Source organism: Diaporthe citri, assembly GCF_014595645.1.
Source record: "Diaporthe citri strain NFHF-8-4 chromosome Unknown scaffold_4, whole genome shotgun sequence".
NCBI classification, from domain to species: domain Eukaryota; kingdom Fungi; phylum Ascomycota; class Sordariomycetes; order Diaporthales; family Diaporthaceae; genus Diaporthe; species Diaporthe citri.
In genome coordinates, this window is record NW_025064849.1 from 1,605,181 (window position 1) to 1,620,513 (window position 15,333).

Sequence of the window (15,333 nt, forward strand, 5' to 3'; positions counted from 1 at the left end):
TTGCCACGCCGGCGGCAACTCCCAATAGTATTGGGAAGATCGAGATGAAGTCTACTGAGCCAGCTTGTCAATGTAAACCCCTGCCAAGACCTGTGCGACTTGCCATCTCTCTACATCTGGGCCTTGGCTCCAACATTGCAATTACCCGTCGATCTCCGTCTGCTCTACTTTGGGAACTGAGGATAGCACTCTACGAGTTTCAGGAAAACTTGTCGCCCCCCAGACTCCGTGCTCAAGCCCATAACAGATGCCCAAGACCTTAACCAGCGTGCCTTCTCAATTTTATCACATACCTCGACGGTACATTCTCATATGCCCTCCGCAACCAGCAGACTCAAGGCCTTTGTGCACAGAGTAAGAGAATTCCTTGTCAAAGACATGACAAGAGACGGAGACAAGAGAGCGGGAATGGTAGTCGACCCCGAGGCTGAGCTGGCCCATCTGCCTCCGGCGGTCACCAGGCAGGCCTCGTTCAACGACAGCCCGACCATCCGCGGTGCACCGCCAATGGAGAGCGGCTGGTATGAGAGCCCGCGTAATTCGGTATTTGGCGACGACCGCTACGACCGCCGCGGCGCCAGTGGAAGGACGAACTACCCGACATATCGGTTCTCTACACACTCGGCAGACGCTCATCCCATGCCGCCAACGAGGAGTCCTCCGCCACCGGTGGGAATCGGAGTAAAGGACGAAGTTTACATCACCATGTCCGAGGAGCAGTGCGACATACCCACCAGGCGCCGGTACATCACCAAGCTGTGCAAGGCCACACTAGTCTACGGCTCGCCCACGCACAGGATCGTGCCATACATCCAGATGGCAGCGCGCGCCCTGGACATGGAGATATACATGCTCTACGTCCCAGACAACATCATCCTCGCCTTCGACAGCCCAGACGACGTCGACGGCAAGGGAATCTACCAGCCGACCGAGGTGAAGCTGGTCCAGGGCGCGGGCACCCACGTGGGCAAGATGCTGGACGCGCACGAGGTGTAAAAGCACGTGCTGCACGGGCGCATCTCGGTCGCCGAGGGGATCCGCCGGCTGGACCACATCGAGCAGCGCAACGACGGGCACAACGTGTGGTTCATGTTCATGATCTTCGGCTTCGCGGCCGTGGGCATCGCGCCCTTTGCGTACCGGGCCCGCTTCATCGACCTGCCCGTCGCCTTCATCACGGGCAGCCTGCTGGGCGTCATGCAGCTCAAGTTCGCGCCCTCGCACCCGCTGTACGCGCTCATCTTCGAGGTCACGGCCGCCATCCTCATGTCCTTCCTCGGCCGCATGCTGGGCTCGATCCGGGGCGCCGACGGGTCCCGCATCTTCTGCTACTCGGCGCTCACGCAGTGCTCCATCAACCTGCTCATGCCTGGTTACTGGATGACCAACGCTGCTCTGGAGATCATGACCAAGAACATCGTCACTGGTGGCTCGAGGATGATGTACGCCCTGATTTACTCGCTTCTTCTCGCTTATGGAATCGCCATCGGATCGACGCTGTATGGTTACATGGACTATGATGCAGTCAGCAACCCACGCTGCGAGAACCTGATCGACCGGCGGTGGAATCTGTTCTTTGTGCCCTTCTTTTCGGTCCAGGTCGCCATCATCAGCGGAGCCAAATGGCGGCAGATCCCAGCGTAAGATATCCCCCAATACCTCCATCACTCTCACTACCGTTGGCCCCCTTGTGACCGAATCATTGACTTACATGAATGCAGTATGGTCTTCATATCCTTCATGGGCTACCTAATCAACTTCCTCTCAGTCGACCTCTTCCACGGCTCCTTCACCATCTCCCACACCCTGGGCGGCTTCATGATCGGCCTCCTGGGGAACCTGTACTCCAAGTTCGGCTGGCAGGTGGAGCACCTCATCTACGACCGGGGGCTCGGCACGGGCAGCAGCAACCGGCGCAGCAGCCGCATCGGCCTGGGCGCGTCCCAGGGGTTCGCCCTCGCGGCCGCGGGCATGGTGCCCGCCATGACCGTGCAGGTGCCGTCCGGGCTGGCCAACACGGGCATCGTGGCCGCGGGCCTGCAGACGGCCGACGCCATCGTCCGCAACACCACGGCCAACAACCAGGCCTTCCCGCTGGGCGAGCTCCAGCTCGACGCGATGCCCATCCTGCTGCAGGTCATCCAGATCGGCATCAGCATTGCCATGGGGCTGTCGCTGGCCGCGTTGCTGCTGTACCCGCTCGGGAAGAAGAGGAGTGGCCTAATGGCATGGTGAGGTTTTGGTCTTTCGGGACGCTTGTATGGGAGAACATTGGCATTCAGCATAGCACTGAGCGCTGTCATGTTTCCTTCCTCGGTTATGGATAAGACAGACGCCGCGTCTGAAGCGGCTTATAATCTTCAGCAGGGCGGCCGAGAGGCCAGGCATGAACAGCGTACATTTGGCATTTTCTCTTCCAGATATTAGAACGAGAGGCACCTTTCCTCGTTGGTCTTTTAGGGTTCACCCGCGCAGGTCAAGCGGAGATTGGTTCTTGTGGAGGGTTGACAAAAATGCGACCAGGTCGCAAAGTGTTTATGTGTGGGGGACATTTCTTGTATGTTTAACACAACAGGGAGTGTTTGTCTCTAAGGGCAACCTTCACTCCTCGGGCAGGTCCCAATAGTCTAATAGACGGATTTTCCTGGGGGCAGTCCACATCACCACTCGTATCGGAGATTTCTGGCTGAGGTTCGGAATGTTGGGATCCACGATACTATCCAGCAGAAACATCTCACAACGATGGGCAGCCTGACGTTCTCTGGGTTATCTGCGGGCAGGATTTCACCGGTTAAATGCAGCCCTTGATGCCACCCTTCAAGATCCTTCGGGTCGTTGATGGCCCAGGATATCGTCGACCCCGTCCTGGCGATAATGGGCTCGAGCCTCTGGACGATCATCGGGAACCAGTTGAAGCAGTCAAATACCATCTGGTTTCGTGCCTTGACAAAATAACTCGTCAACTGCTCGATAAGCATGCGGCCCTGAGCTGATTTCAGATACATGGTCAGACCCTCGAACACGACGAGCGTCCTGCGGTCGCGTGGGACCCCGAGTTTTGCCAGCCAGAGCTCGTCCGTCACATCGGCGCCGACCATTTCGTACTGCATACGGTCGCTATCCGGTTCCGGGAGGTGAAGCCCGCGCCTCACATCAATCACATCCGGCAGGTCAACGTCGATCCAACGGGTATTTGCTCCATCCTTGCTGCAGTGTCCCTGGAGCCTCAACGCGCGGGTATCCAATCCCGCGGCCAGGTGCAGGATCGTGACCGGTGCGCCGTCATTCTGGGCCTGTTGGAGGAACTCAGAAGCCCATTGATCCAGAAATTTCGCACGTAGAGCAATTACCGCTGCCTTGAGCGAATGCACACGCAATTTCGAGAAGTCGTAGTCGAGCTGCTCGACGAGTCGCACGGCGTGTTGGTCGTCGAGGATCGGCGTGGTGGTCTTCGCATCCAGTGCACGCGCGTGCAGGACGGGCCAGGAGTGTTTCCTGTGCGCCTGTCAGGTTAGGCTTCAACCTGCATGCTGGAGTTTGTGAGTTATTAGAGGCCATGATTTGCTACTGCAAGTGGTCGGTGATTGAATGTCGTGTCGTGCATGAGGGTCGGTGGCAAATGGGGCCGAGATCGGCAAGGGGGCGAGCACGCGAGCGCTGGAGCCCACACGCGAGTTTTCCCAAGACCCTGGAGTTCCGGGGACCCGGGATCCTGGGACTTGCTGGGTGCCCAGGCGGCACCGGGCGACGCTCAGTGCGGTGTGGAGCCACCACAGGGTAGCGCATCCAAGACTGCTTACGCGCCAAGATGTCGAATGCGGCTCTCGAAGCCAAGGCGTCGGATCTCTTGGTCTCGGTGCGGTCCGAAAGTGTGGCTGTCTAGCTGTGCTACCATCGATCGGAGTGCGGCAGTCGATTACACACACATGGCTATGTACTGCACACCAAAAGGTAGGCCACGATCCTCAGCTTCGACGGTTGTACGTTTGCTAATGTGGAGAAGAGGCAAGATAAACTTGGCGAGAGCGCTCAAGATCCGATCTTTCCAGTGGCTCCAACACCATCAAGCTTCGGTCAATGCCGCCAGGCCCCACAAACTCGCCACAAAGCCTTCAGCCTAATAGCGTACGGTAGAATACGCATGAAACAGGAGATGGGTGTTTCCCGCCTACAGCAGCTGCTGCATAACCCACCCTACTTCGTATACGGACTAGGAATAAACTACGCAACGTTGCACAGTTCCCGGTGATAAATTTTGCCCTCCCCTTGACTCCTACTCGGCAAGGTTCCGGCCTCGAACTGACTCTCCACTGCCTCGGTTCATTTCTCGTCGCCAGCAATTCCGCGAGATAGGGGCGCGGAGAATTACGGTGCGCCAGTTGTCGCCAATCAGTGGGCGATCTGTTCGATCCAGAGATGATCACTTCCAAGCTGGCTTCGCAGCTGCCCGATTGGTAACTGATGGGATGCGGGCGAGTCTCGCTGGGTTGCACTCCGGGCCGGATGCCAGCATCTCATGACCGACCTGCTACGTGGGTCCCAGGGACTCGCCCTGTTCGCCTCAACCACCCAGCGCCTGCAAGCCGTGCGTGACACTGATGGCCTGACCATCGGGTGCCCCAGACGAGAAATCCCCGTGGTACGGCCGTGTGAGGTAACTTTTATGCGCGAGTATTACATCGACACTGATAAAAGGGGCCCCACCTAAGTTGTTTCACACGGGGTTTCTCAACATCTAACGGTCTTTAAAGATACACCCGCGCTCTCTGAGTCACTGCCATTTGGCTATTTATCCCTTCCGCTGTCACCGGAAAGTCGCATCCCGTCCAGGCGTTGAAGTTCACCCTGCAGCTTTACGCCAGGTCGAGTCTCTCCGGGACTCTGTCAAATTGGGTTCCCACGCACAGTCGTGTACAGCGCTCCCACCATGGACCACGAATCGAGCGCAGCGGAGTACGTAGCAACCACACGAGGTTGATAACCACCAGGTTTGCTAATGAAGACAATGCAGGCTTCATGCTACCGCGGTTGAGCCTCGCCTCCATGACAAGAAGGACCACAAGGACATGGCCGGTGGCATCGAGCCAGTCGGCCACGAGCAGGGTCTCTCCAGCGGGGACGCTGCAAGCTTTGTGACGGCGGACGGAGACGAGCCCTCCGACGAGGAGAAGCAGAACCTGCGCAAGGTCGCCGACAAGCTGCCGTGGGCCGCCTTCCTCGTCTGCATCATCGAGCTTTGCGAACGGTTTACGTATTACGGCCTCTCCGGCCCTTTTCAGAACTACATCGAGAATAGCCGCAACGACGCCCTTCCTGGTGCCATTGGCCTGGGCCAAAGCGGAGCTACAGGTGAGCAGCCCTTGTATAACCCAGGCGCGCGCTTTCGGCCGTCGTGTCGCTGACAAGATCACACCAGGCTTGACGAATTTCTTCCAGTTCTGGTGCTACGTGACTCCAGTGCTTGGCGCCGTGGTCAGTGACCAGTACCTAGGAAAATACTGGACCATCTTCTACTCAGCCGTTATCTACATCGTCGGAAACCTGATCCTGTTCCTGACCTCCCTGCCCGTCGCCATCGAGAATGGCGCTGCTCTGGGAGGCCTCATCGCGGCGATGATCGTCATCGGTCTGGGCACCGGAGGCATCAAGTCCAACGTTTCGCCATTGATCGCGGAGCAGTACGACAACACGGTGCCGTTCGTGAAGACGCTCAAGTCCGGTGAGAGGGTCATCGTGGATCCCGCAACTACCATCAAGAGGATCTACATGATTTTCTACATGATGATCAACATCGGCAGTCTCTCCAGCATCGCTACTACCGAACTCGAGGCTAACGTTGATTTCTGGGCCGCGTACCTCCTTCCGTTCTTGATGTTCCTCATCGGGATGGCGGTTTTGGTTGCCGGAAAGTCGAAATACAAGCTGCGGCCTCCCCAGGGGAGTGTTATCCCCAAGGCATTCAAAATCATCTGGATTGCCTTCACCCACAAGGGCAACTACGACGCCGCCAAGCCCGAATACCACGAGGAGCTCTGCACCGGCCGCAAGTACGAGATTACCTGGGATAGCATCTTTGTCGAGGAAGTCAAGAGGGCCCTGGTCGCCTGCAAGGTCTTCGTTTTCTACCCGATCTACTGGGTGGTCTACAGCCAGATGCTCAACAACTTCATCTCGCAAGCCGGCCAGATGAGCCTCCACGGAATCCCCAACGATCTCATGCAGAATTGGGATCCAATTACCATTATTATTTTCATCCCTATCTGCGACTACTTCCTCTACCCCGGACTGAACAAGCTGGGCTTCAAGATGCTGCCGATCACGCGCATCTTCTGGGGCTTCATGCTCGCCAGCGGCGCCATGGCATACGCGGCCGGCGTCCAGAAGATGATCTACAACTCCGGGCCCTGCTACGAGCAGGTCGCCGCCTGCCCCGCCGCCCTGCAGTCGGACGGCACCTACGCGCCCAACGACATCCACGTCGCCATCCAGGCCCCCGCCTACCTGCTCATCGGCCTCTCCGAGATCTTCGCCAGCATCACCGGCCTCGAGTACGCCTTCACCAAGGCCCCCGCGAGCATGAAGTCGTTCATCATGTCGCTGTTCCTGCTGACCAACGCGTTCGGCTCGGCCCTCTCGATCGCCCTCTCGCCCACGGCCGTCGACCCCAAGCTGCTCTGGATGTACACCGGGCTGTGCGTCTCGTGCTTCCTTGCTGGTATCATCTTCTGGCTGCTGTACAGCAGGTACAACGACACGGAGCAATCGATGAACGACCTCGAGAAGTTCACCGAGAAGCCCAAGGCGATTGGGGAGGAGGAGTCGGCGGACCGTGACCTTGAGAAGGTCACGACGACGTCTACCACCGCTAGAGCGAAGAGCTGATCGAGATCTCGATGCAAATTCTGTAAATAATAGGCGCAGGTATTAAGCCCAGGGGGGGTGATTATGTACGATAGCCTCGTTCATCCTATGAATGTTGAAACGATAATGTTTTACTGCTGTTAAAACTGCAACATGGCCCGGTGTCTCCACGTTGGTTTAAGAATCAGCCATATCCCATCCGCTCATTCGCTTTTCTCTAGATTCTTCGCAACATCAACATACGAGCCTTTCAGAATATCCTCCACGATACCCGGCTCCGTAGGGCGCCAGCCTAATTCCGATACGGCTTTCTTGTTCGAGCCTCTGTTCTCAATGACCAAGAAATTGACAAGGAAAGGCGGCATCTTAGTCAACGCGATCTCCTTGGATAGGTCCAACGCAGGCACGCCCAGAGTCTGCCCAACAGCCCCCTGGAGCTCCTTCATGGTAACATGAGTCTCGGCAGACGCATTGTACGCCTCACCAGCCCTGCCCTTCTGGGCGACCAACAGGTACAGCCTCGCCGCGTCGTCAACGTGCACCGTCGTCGTGCGCGTGGACCCGCCATCCACGTACGTCGCGGCCCCCGCCGCGGCGGCTCCCTCCATGAACATCCTGACGCCGCTGCCGCCGCGCCCGTAGACGAAGGGCGCGAGGCGCACGCACAGGGCCCTCACGCCCGCCTTCGCCGCCGCGGCCTTGGCGTGGTCCCACGCCTTGTACCGCGTGATGGGCGACTCGGTCATGACCGGCGCGTCCTCGGCCGTCTCCCCGCCGTCCGGGTCCGGGCGTGCCATCATGGTGCCCGATGTTGTGATGAGGGTCTTGGTCTCTGGATTTGAAGACTCTAATAAGCCCGTGATCATGGCGTCTACGGCTGCGGCGTCGATGGCCAGGACCTTGTCGTAGGGCGTGTCGAAGCCCAGGCTAAGGAGGGCATCGGCGAGGTGCATCACTATGTCGGCTTGGTTGGACTCGGTCTCGAGGACGTCGAGGGTCTCGAGGTCGCCGCGCACGGGGGTTGCGCCCAGCATGGTGAGTTTCGCATCGTTGGCTTCGGCGCGCGACAGCCCGCGGACGGTGTAGCCCTCGGCGATGGCAAATTCTGTCAGAACCTGCCCGAGATAGCCGGTGGCACCGGTCATGAAGATACGCTTTTGTGACATTACTTTGAGGACTCAAGATGGTTGTCTGAAGAGTGATAATGGGTTTAAATTCGAGCTGGGGGATTGGTGCTGAAAGGATGCCCTTCGTTCGAAGAATGTTGGCTAAAGCTGAGCGGAGGACTCGACCGTGTGGCATGGCAGCATGCGTTAAGTAGCATATTTATAGTCTTCCATCTTGAACCATCAATGGGAATAGGGGCGACGCAGTACTCCGTGGTTTGTCCTACGTCCATGTGTAAGCCCGTCATATTGCCACATCCGGCTACTGCTTACCTCCGTTGCCGTTGTAAACTCCGTCGAGGATGACATCTGATTAACAAGCCACTTAGAAGACACGGTTTAAGCGGAACTAAGGGTTTCGCTTGAATCGGCTTAAATCCACGGTCCGCATCTGTGTCCCTCAAACTTAAGTCACCGTGCTGGTTTCCGGTAGGTTACAGTGGATGAGGGAGTGACACAGGAGTAGGCCACACTGCGTTTACAGAGGCTACTTCTTCGCAACACATAAGCTGCGTAATTTTTCGGACTTATCAAATTCAATGATTTACTCAGTTTGTCCGGGGAAAAAGATACTCATAGTAATGGCGCTTGATACTGAGTGTGAATTGAAATTCTGGCGATGGGCAACTCCAACCCCCCCCCCCCCTTTTTTCACCTATTCTCTCTGACCTGATAACCCTAAGGGTTCGGGGTCAAACCCTACGTCAGGAGAACATGCCCGAGCAGGCAGACAGACCGACCTTCACTGCTCGCAGCACAGAACACCAGCCTAACAGCTCCATCAACTCTCCTGCATCAACTTTGGAAACCACATGGGCTCACTCCTGCGTTGCTGGGGTCGACAGACTCGTGACACCACTGTTGCTATTCTTTGCATCTTGCCATGAAACCGCGACTCCGACCCGTCCATGCGTCACGGCCGTTGATACTTGTGCACCGTCGCTGTCCATGTGTGGCTTGTCATCGTCACCTTCCGAAGCGGCGATCGAGACCACATACTAGAACGTCTCATAACACGCTAAACTCCTTTCACCATGTCCACATTCGACGGCATAATCAGAGAGTTCCCTGGGATTAGGGGTGTGCATCTCTTGACCCTTTTGCCCAGGCGCCTTCTCTGACTCTTGAACAGTGGACTTCTTTCGAAACGTCGTGGACGACCCTCCGCTGGCATGCTTCATCAGTCACATCCACAGCGATCACATAGCTGGGCTCGACACCTTCAAGGGCCGTCTTGTCTACTGCTCGGCGGCAACAAGGGCAATGCTGTTGAAGCTGCAACGCAAAGCCTCCCGCATCAACTTTGCCCAAGGGATATTGGAGGCGGAGGAAATTACCTACAGACATCAAAGGAACCGCCTGGTGAGCCTTCCCCGTGCGGCCGTAGCTTGTCGTCAGAGGCTGATACCCCTCAGAAAGCTCTGCCACTGAACACGCCGACGGATGTTGAACTTGCCCCAAACAACACCGTGCGAGTCACACTCCTCGATGCGAACCACTGCCCCGGTGCCGTCATGTTCCGTGAGTGACTTGTACCCCTGATATAAGCGATCGTACCTGATTTTGTTAGTCTTCGAGGGAGATGGGAAGGCTGTACTGTACACGGGAGACATCAGGAGCGAGCCTTGGCATGTTGACGCCCTGGTCCGGAATCCTTGCATGGTTGAGTATACATTTGGACGAGATTCGAGACAGCTGAAGACTTTGGATAAGATATACCTGGACACGAGCTTCACTGAAGACGTTCAGTTTCAGACAAAAGCGGACGGCCTGCGCGAGCTGCTTGAGAAGGTAGACAAGTATCCTGGTGATACCCTCTTCTACTTCTCTGCTTGGACCTATGGATACGAGGATGTATGGATCGCATTGGCCAAGGCCCTAAACACCCAGGTACGCTCATGACATTACCCAAGTCTTTTCTCGGGCCAGTGCTGATATCGATATGTAGATACATGTCGATGACTACAAAATGAAGGTTTACGAATCCCTTCGAGTTAAGCTAGACGACGAAAACAACTACCTCCACCTGAGCCCTGAAGCACCAGCTCTGGCTGGTTTCCCATGTGGTAATCGGTTTCACCCTGGCTGCTTAACCCGAAATCCAAATGTCCGAATACACAGCTGCGAAAAGGGGTCCGGTTGCCCGATAATGCAAAAGACGGCGACTGGAAATGTGGTCTGGATCACGCCCATTGTTGCTCACCGGGGCGAGGATGATATGGTAGAGGTTGGTATCGGCGGCGGAGCTGGAGATCTGGAAGAATCGGATCAAGTCGTTCTGGCTACTGAAGATCTCCGTAAATGGCTCGAAAGGTAGGATTCTACGCCACTGAATATCCATCCAGAACGCTAACTGAATGTATCCAGCGTGAAGACGGACCAACACACGCCCAAAGCCACCAAATCTCTGCTACAGAATTTCCTAACGAGTACTATCTCGGCCAAGCACCCTCTTGTGCTGAGTCTTGTGGAAGAAAATGAATCGGACGAGCATGACCTACACACAGTATACCGGTCTCTTGTGGCCGCCGCGGAGGAGAATCGAGGACACAGGCCCGTCACCACACTAACAAACAGGATTAGATTTCCCTATTCCCGCCACTCCTCTTACGGCGAATTGTGCCACTTGGTTTCAGCGTTGAAGCCGAAAGATATCTGGCCGTGCACAGTTGATACGACTCGGTGGATTAGACAGGGTAATGGCACGCACCGGTCGTCTTCAGGTGAATTAAATTAACCCTTGCATTAGGAATCACCATTGAGGGTTTATTCGGTGAGCACTGCTCGGGTAATGTCTTTGATCATGATCAACACATGGCTCAATTGGCTTCCGAGCTGCAGATAGAAGATATTGAGCAACAAGAGACTCAGATCTCTGCTGAGTCTCGCATACAGTCATCCCCAGCCGTTGGGATGTCACCTCCAGTTGCCAAGGCATTGTCCCCTGGCATGGATAGCAATCATGAGCAAGTTCCTCGCAGCGATGAGAGGGCAGCATCGAGCCAAGCGACCACTGCCTCAGTAACCCACGAATACCATGATAACAGGAATAGTCCTCATGACAACGACTGCACCAGTCGGCAACATCAAGTCATAGATCTCACTCTCGAGGAGTCCGAGAGCAGCCAAAATCCGGCCACTCAAGATACACGGAGCCAGCTACTCAAGAGGAATTTCGGAAGCTTCGTTGAGGATATCGAGCCCATTCAGAAAGCACGGTCGCGTGATGAGACTGCCGACGAAGACATCAGTCATCTTCTCGACTCGCAGGAGACATCCATCTCGGCCCGCGCATTGGAGACCCGTCGAACTGCCTTCAACTCGGTGCTTCACGAGTCTAATCCTGACCGGTGGGACGGCCTCCTGTGCACGAAGAACAACCACACACATGAAGAAACTGAGCTAGGCGAGGAACGGGATTTGTCTGGCATGGATGACGGTCCTTCCAAGGAATCAGTGCCTTGATAACCTCGGCATGTACCGAGCGCGTTCAATGCGAACACCCCCACAACGCGCGAAGGCTTGGCATCTGTCATTGCCAGCCTCCTGCAGCTTTAATTGCGGGGACCACGGAGCCGTTGCCTTCGCTGTGGAGAAGGCCTGTCAATAAAAGTCCGGGGCCCAGCGGTCCTCTATTGGCCCGCTACAGAGCCAGGCGGATGGACCTCTACCGGCTTGGATCATTCCACCGAGTTTTGCTGGTCACGAGGCACAGCTCGGTGTAAGCCTGTACAATGGCGCCGGAGATGTGTCGCCTAATAAACGTGTGGGTTAGGTCCGTTATTGCTCTGCAGGAACGTGCTTGTTTTTCCGGCACGATTTCAGCTATGAGTCGTCGGCGTTTTCGTTTCACCGCAACCAAAATAGCTTGAATCATGGGGATCGCCTAAATGTAACCTTAATATTACCGCGGCCCGCCTGAACTGGTCACGATAGATGGTGGAGTTCACAGAAGGTGAAAGGCGTGGTGCACGCCCAATGCGTGTTACTTAACTTTCCGATGGTGCCTGTTCTCCCACAACCTTTACCCCGTCCTTCGTAACCGCGTCAACACCTTGTAGTTCCGCGCGTGCTACTGTCAAACAAGACACGACGATGCCATCAATACTGAAGACCGTCACCGCAGCATTGCTGCTTGCCACTTCCTCACTGGCACTGGTGGCCCGCAGCCCTCAACACCTGGACCTCAGGGAGCTCGGGCTACCGGAAAGGCGGGCTGATCCGAGTCTGACGGGCTACCTTGGTGCCTTCTTCCTCGGTGACGAGCCGGATGTTTATTTCTATCTCAGCAATGGAAACGATGCGATCTCGTTCAAGGCGCTCAACGGTGGCAAAGCGGTGATCGTGCCCAGCGCAGGCACCGGTGGTGTCCGTGACCCCGCGATAGTTCCTGGCGGTGGCGCTGAGGCCGGAAAGAAGTGGTACATCGTCGGTACGGATCTAGACATCGGCAAGGTGAGTGACCATACTGCGAACGCGGCAGCGCGACTCAAGTATTGATTAACTTAATACTGACCAAGCTACAGACGAGTTGGGACGCGGCGCAGAGGACCGGCTCGAGGGGGATCTTCGTATGGGAGAGCACCGACCTGATCAACTGGAAGAACGAGAGGCTGGTTCAGGTCGAGGACAAGACTGCCGGCATGGTCTGGGCTCCGGAGGCTCTCTGGGATGCCAACAAGGGCCAGTACCTGGTCCATTGGGCTTCTAAATTCTATGCGGCCTCTGACACCGCCCACACCGGCACCCCATCGAATATCAAGATCCGCTTTGCCTGTATGCAACCACCCCCCCCCCCCCCCCGCCTCCTGTGCCATTGGTCTCAAGCCTGATGGCTTGATCCGAGCACAATTCTCAATGAGCTACACTCCTTGTGCCAGCCCAGCGAGATGGTCTCAGAGTTCTCTTTCCGAGCATCCACTGACCCAAGTAAACAGACACCAGCGACTTCAAGACCTTCAGCGCACCAGCAACCTACATCGACTACGCCCCCACCAACATAATCGACCTGAACATCCTGCCCTACGGCAGCAGCGACACGAACGCCTACCTCCGCTTCCTCAAGGACGAGACGCTCAAGAACGTCTTCGTAGAGTACTCAACAACCGGCCTGAACGGAACCTGGACGCGGCCCGGCGGCAGCGGCGCCTACATCCGCGCGCAGACCGAAGGGCCCGCGGCGTACTGGGACAACAAGGCCGCGGGCAAGGTGAACCTGCTGGTCGACTACTACGGCGGCAACGGCTATGCACCCGTTACGACGACGAACCCCCGGAGCAACAGCGGCTGGGCGAACGCCAGCACGGCCGACTTCCCCGGGGGGCTGAGGCACGGCAGCGTGCTGCCCATCACTGCGGCGCAGTATGGTGCTCTCAGCGCTGCGAAGTGGGCGTAGTTGACCGGGGAGGGGCCGTGTTCGGAGGGGGGCGTGGGCTTGCGTTCACCACATACCCATGCACATGCACGTGCAGGTAGATATTGGAGCAGTATAATAGGAGTATGAGGAATCTTGGATCGTAAATATTAACGCGCTTTCCTGTACATATCCCTCTTCGTAATATACATGGTAATTACACTGCTGACGTTCGTGGTATCATTCCCTCCCTAGGCTTAGTTGCCGCCGGGGATCTTCTCGTTGACCTTCTTGTTAACAGCATCGTTGATGGTGTTGTTGGTTGATGAGGGCACGCCGGCCTGGCCGGTTGCGTTGTCGACCTCTGTTGATGTGCCTAGTTAGCATACTCTGATCTCAAATCGGGGAGCGGTGCGGCTGTTGACGAGCAGCGAAGGGGTGATTCATACGTTGGTCGACGGCGTTATCGGCGGAGCGCTCGACGTTGTTGCCGGGCTGAGAGTCCTTGCCAAGCTTGTTCTGGGCGGCGTTCTTGAGGGAGTCCATTTTGAGTGAAATTGGGTGATTGTCTGTGATTTTTAAAGTTGAGGTCTAGAGTATGAGTTGTAAAGGCTTGTGAATTGGATTGATGCCAAGGACAGTTCACAGTCTGGAAAACGTCGACATGTCGACTCTTTATACTTATACATCAATGTGCTGGTATGATTCTATCTGTTGTTACCTTGAGCAGGTTGGATATGCTGTCGTCCAGCTTTCGTCATTGCGTGCAATACCCCAATCCAGTTTTCTGGCTGATGCTGCTGGCTAGCTGGCTAGTCGGCTTCACTTTGCGACTACAGCATCGCTGCTGGTCAATTTGGAGGCAGTGCATGCAAGCCATTGGCTACGTGATACGTCAGACTCATATGCGATAGCTGGTTCGACCCTAAGATGACATCAAACGATCAGCACGACCCTGGCATGTTGTAGCGGCTCTGCAAGGCACATGAAATCATTGTGGGGCTCACGGCTAGATGTGCCGACTTCATCCCAACGACGTCTTCATTATGACGAACAACTCGACGCACGATGAGATCGGTTTGTTGAATTGACACAAGTTCTTCGAGAGATATTCATAGAAAAAGATTGATGCGCTCAAGATTCTTGAAGCAAGGAAAAAGGGGGTGGCAAAGGTCTCTGGGTGCGGTGTAGTTCTCAATTCAAAAGCAACGACCCGGCCGGTTTTAGGACAAGCAATTCTTCTCAACATCAAGCCTGCAGAATGACCTCTTGATCTGTGGTTCAAAGGTAACAGTAGCAAATAACCACCTCCTAAGCGCGTTGCAGGTAGGCATTGTATTGAAAATGCGCCAATAGTCAGGATGAATTAAGTAACCCGCCACAGATGAGTCTGTATCAGTCAGAGCATTGCAATGGAAACATGGAATATAAATAATAATCAGATACGAACTGAACGCTTCGCAAGGAATGGCCGGTTGAGATAAGGCCAGAGAATGATCATTCGAGCTCGTTCCTCTATTCCTCCTTCCAAGCAAATGCTTTCAGACCCGGTTTCTGCAAGCAGGCCTCCTTAGAAGCGCCACAGACCAATCAGGCTTCTGGATGGACTATTACAGTGGCGAACGTCGCCAGAGACGTGGAACGTGCCTTTTCCAACTGCCAATCAAGTCGATGTGATGGGGATATCAGGGCTCGGGACCTTGAGATCCAGGCTTTACGATCTTCGGCCTTAACCCCCATCACGTATTCTCGAGCCCAGGGTGTCACTCCTGTTTTCCGTTGTTGAATGGTGAGCTGACGAATCGTTTTCGTAAACAGGCACATACTAGTACGCCGTCGATCGAGGTGGCGACAGGGGATTTGTGCTCGCAAAGTATGCAGCCGTGTCTTGGGGCCGTTATCAAATCAGATACGAAGACAGACCCCTGGCAATAATGATTTTGCTAATAGATT

General features: G+C 55.7%; 7 protein-coding genes across 7 annotated transcripts; 4 read left to right on the plus strand and 3 right to left on the minus strand.

Annotated features, from left to right (window-relative positions):
- Positions 1-408: 408 nt before the first annotated feature.
- Positions 409-2,235, plus strand: INS49_009640 (uncharacterized protein; the record flags this gene model as incomplete). Its single annotated transcript, XM_043170368.1, has 3 exons — positions 409-933; positions 1,000-1,640; positions 1,722-2,235. 3 exons carry the CDS (start codon positions 409-411, stop codon positions 2,233-2,235), a joined length of 1,680 nt encoding a protein of 559 aa, XP_043024933.1.
- Positions 2,236-2,660: 425 nt separating this feature from the next.
- On the minus strand, positions 2,661-4,143 carry INS49_009641 (uncharacterized protein; the record flags this gene model as incomplete). The annotated part of the gene is made up of 3 exons (XM_043170369.1): positions 2,661-3,293; positions 3,351-3,495; positions 4,130-4,143. 3 exons carry the CDS (start codon positions 4,141-4,143, stop codon positions 2,661-2,663), a joined length of 792 nt encoding a protein of 263 aa, XP_043024934.1.
- A 784-nt stretch (positions 4,144-4,927) lies between these two features.
- On the plus strand, positions 4,928-6,882 carry INS49_009642 (uncharacterized protein; the record flags this gene model as incomplete). Its single annotated transcript, XM_043170370.1, has 3 exons — positions 4,928-4,953; positions 5,012-5,349; positions 5,417-6,882. The coding sequence occupies 3 exons, from the start codon at positions 4,928-4,930 to the stop codon at positions 6,880-6,882; spliced, it is 1,830 nt and encodes a 609-aa protein (XP_043024935.1).
- A 182-nt stretch (positions 6,883-7,064) lies between these two features.
- Positions 7,065-8,027, minus strand: INS49_009643 (uncharacterized protein; the record flags this gene model as incomplete). The annotated part of the gene is made up of 1 exon (XM_043170371.1): positions 7,065-8,027. One exon carries the CDS (start codon positions 8,025-8,027, stop codon positions 7,065-7,067), a length of 963 nt encoding a protein of 320 aa, XP_043024936.1.
- A 1,659-nt stretch (positions 8,028-9,686) lies between these two features.
- On the plus strand, positions 9,687-11,492 carry INS49_009644 (uncharacterized protein; the record flags this gene model as incomplete). Its single annotated transcript, XM_043170372.1, has 3 exons — positions 9,687-9,917; positions 9,976-10,340; positions 11,081-11,492. 3 exons carry the CDS (start codon positions 9,687-9,689, stop codon positions 11,490-11,492), a joined length of 1,008 nt encoding a protein of 335 aa, XP_043024937.1.
- Positions 11,493-12,122: 630 nt separating this feature from the next.
- On the plus strand, positions 12,123-13,422 carry INS49_009645 (uncharacterized protein; the record flags this gene model as incomplete). Its single annotated transcript, XM_043170373.1, has 3 exons — positions 12,123-12,482; positions 12,554-12,803; positions 12,965-13,422. The coding sequence occupies 3 exons, from the start codon at positions 12,123-12,125 to the stop codon at positions 13,420-13,422; spliced, it is 1,068 nt and encodes a 355-aa protein (XP_043024938.1).
- A 215-nt stretch (positions 13,423-13,637) lies between these two features.
- INS49_009646 (uncharacterized protein) lies at positions 13,638-13,926 on the minus strand (the record flags this gene model as incomplete). Its single annotated transcript, XM_043170374.1, has 2 exons — positions 13,638-13,744; positions 13,830-13,926. The coding sequence occupies 2 exons, from the start codon at positions 13,924-13,926 to the stop codon at positions 13,638-13,640; spliced, it is 204 nt and encodes a 67-aa protein (XP_043024939.1).
- Between the last annotated feature and the right edge of the window lie 1,407 nt (positions 13,927-15,333).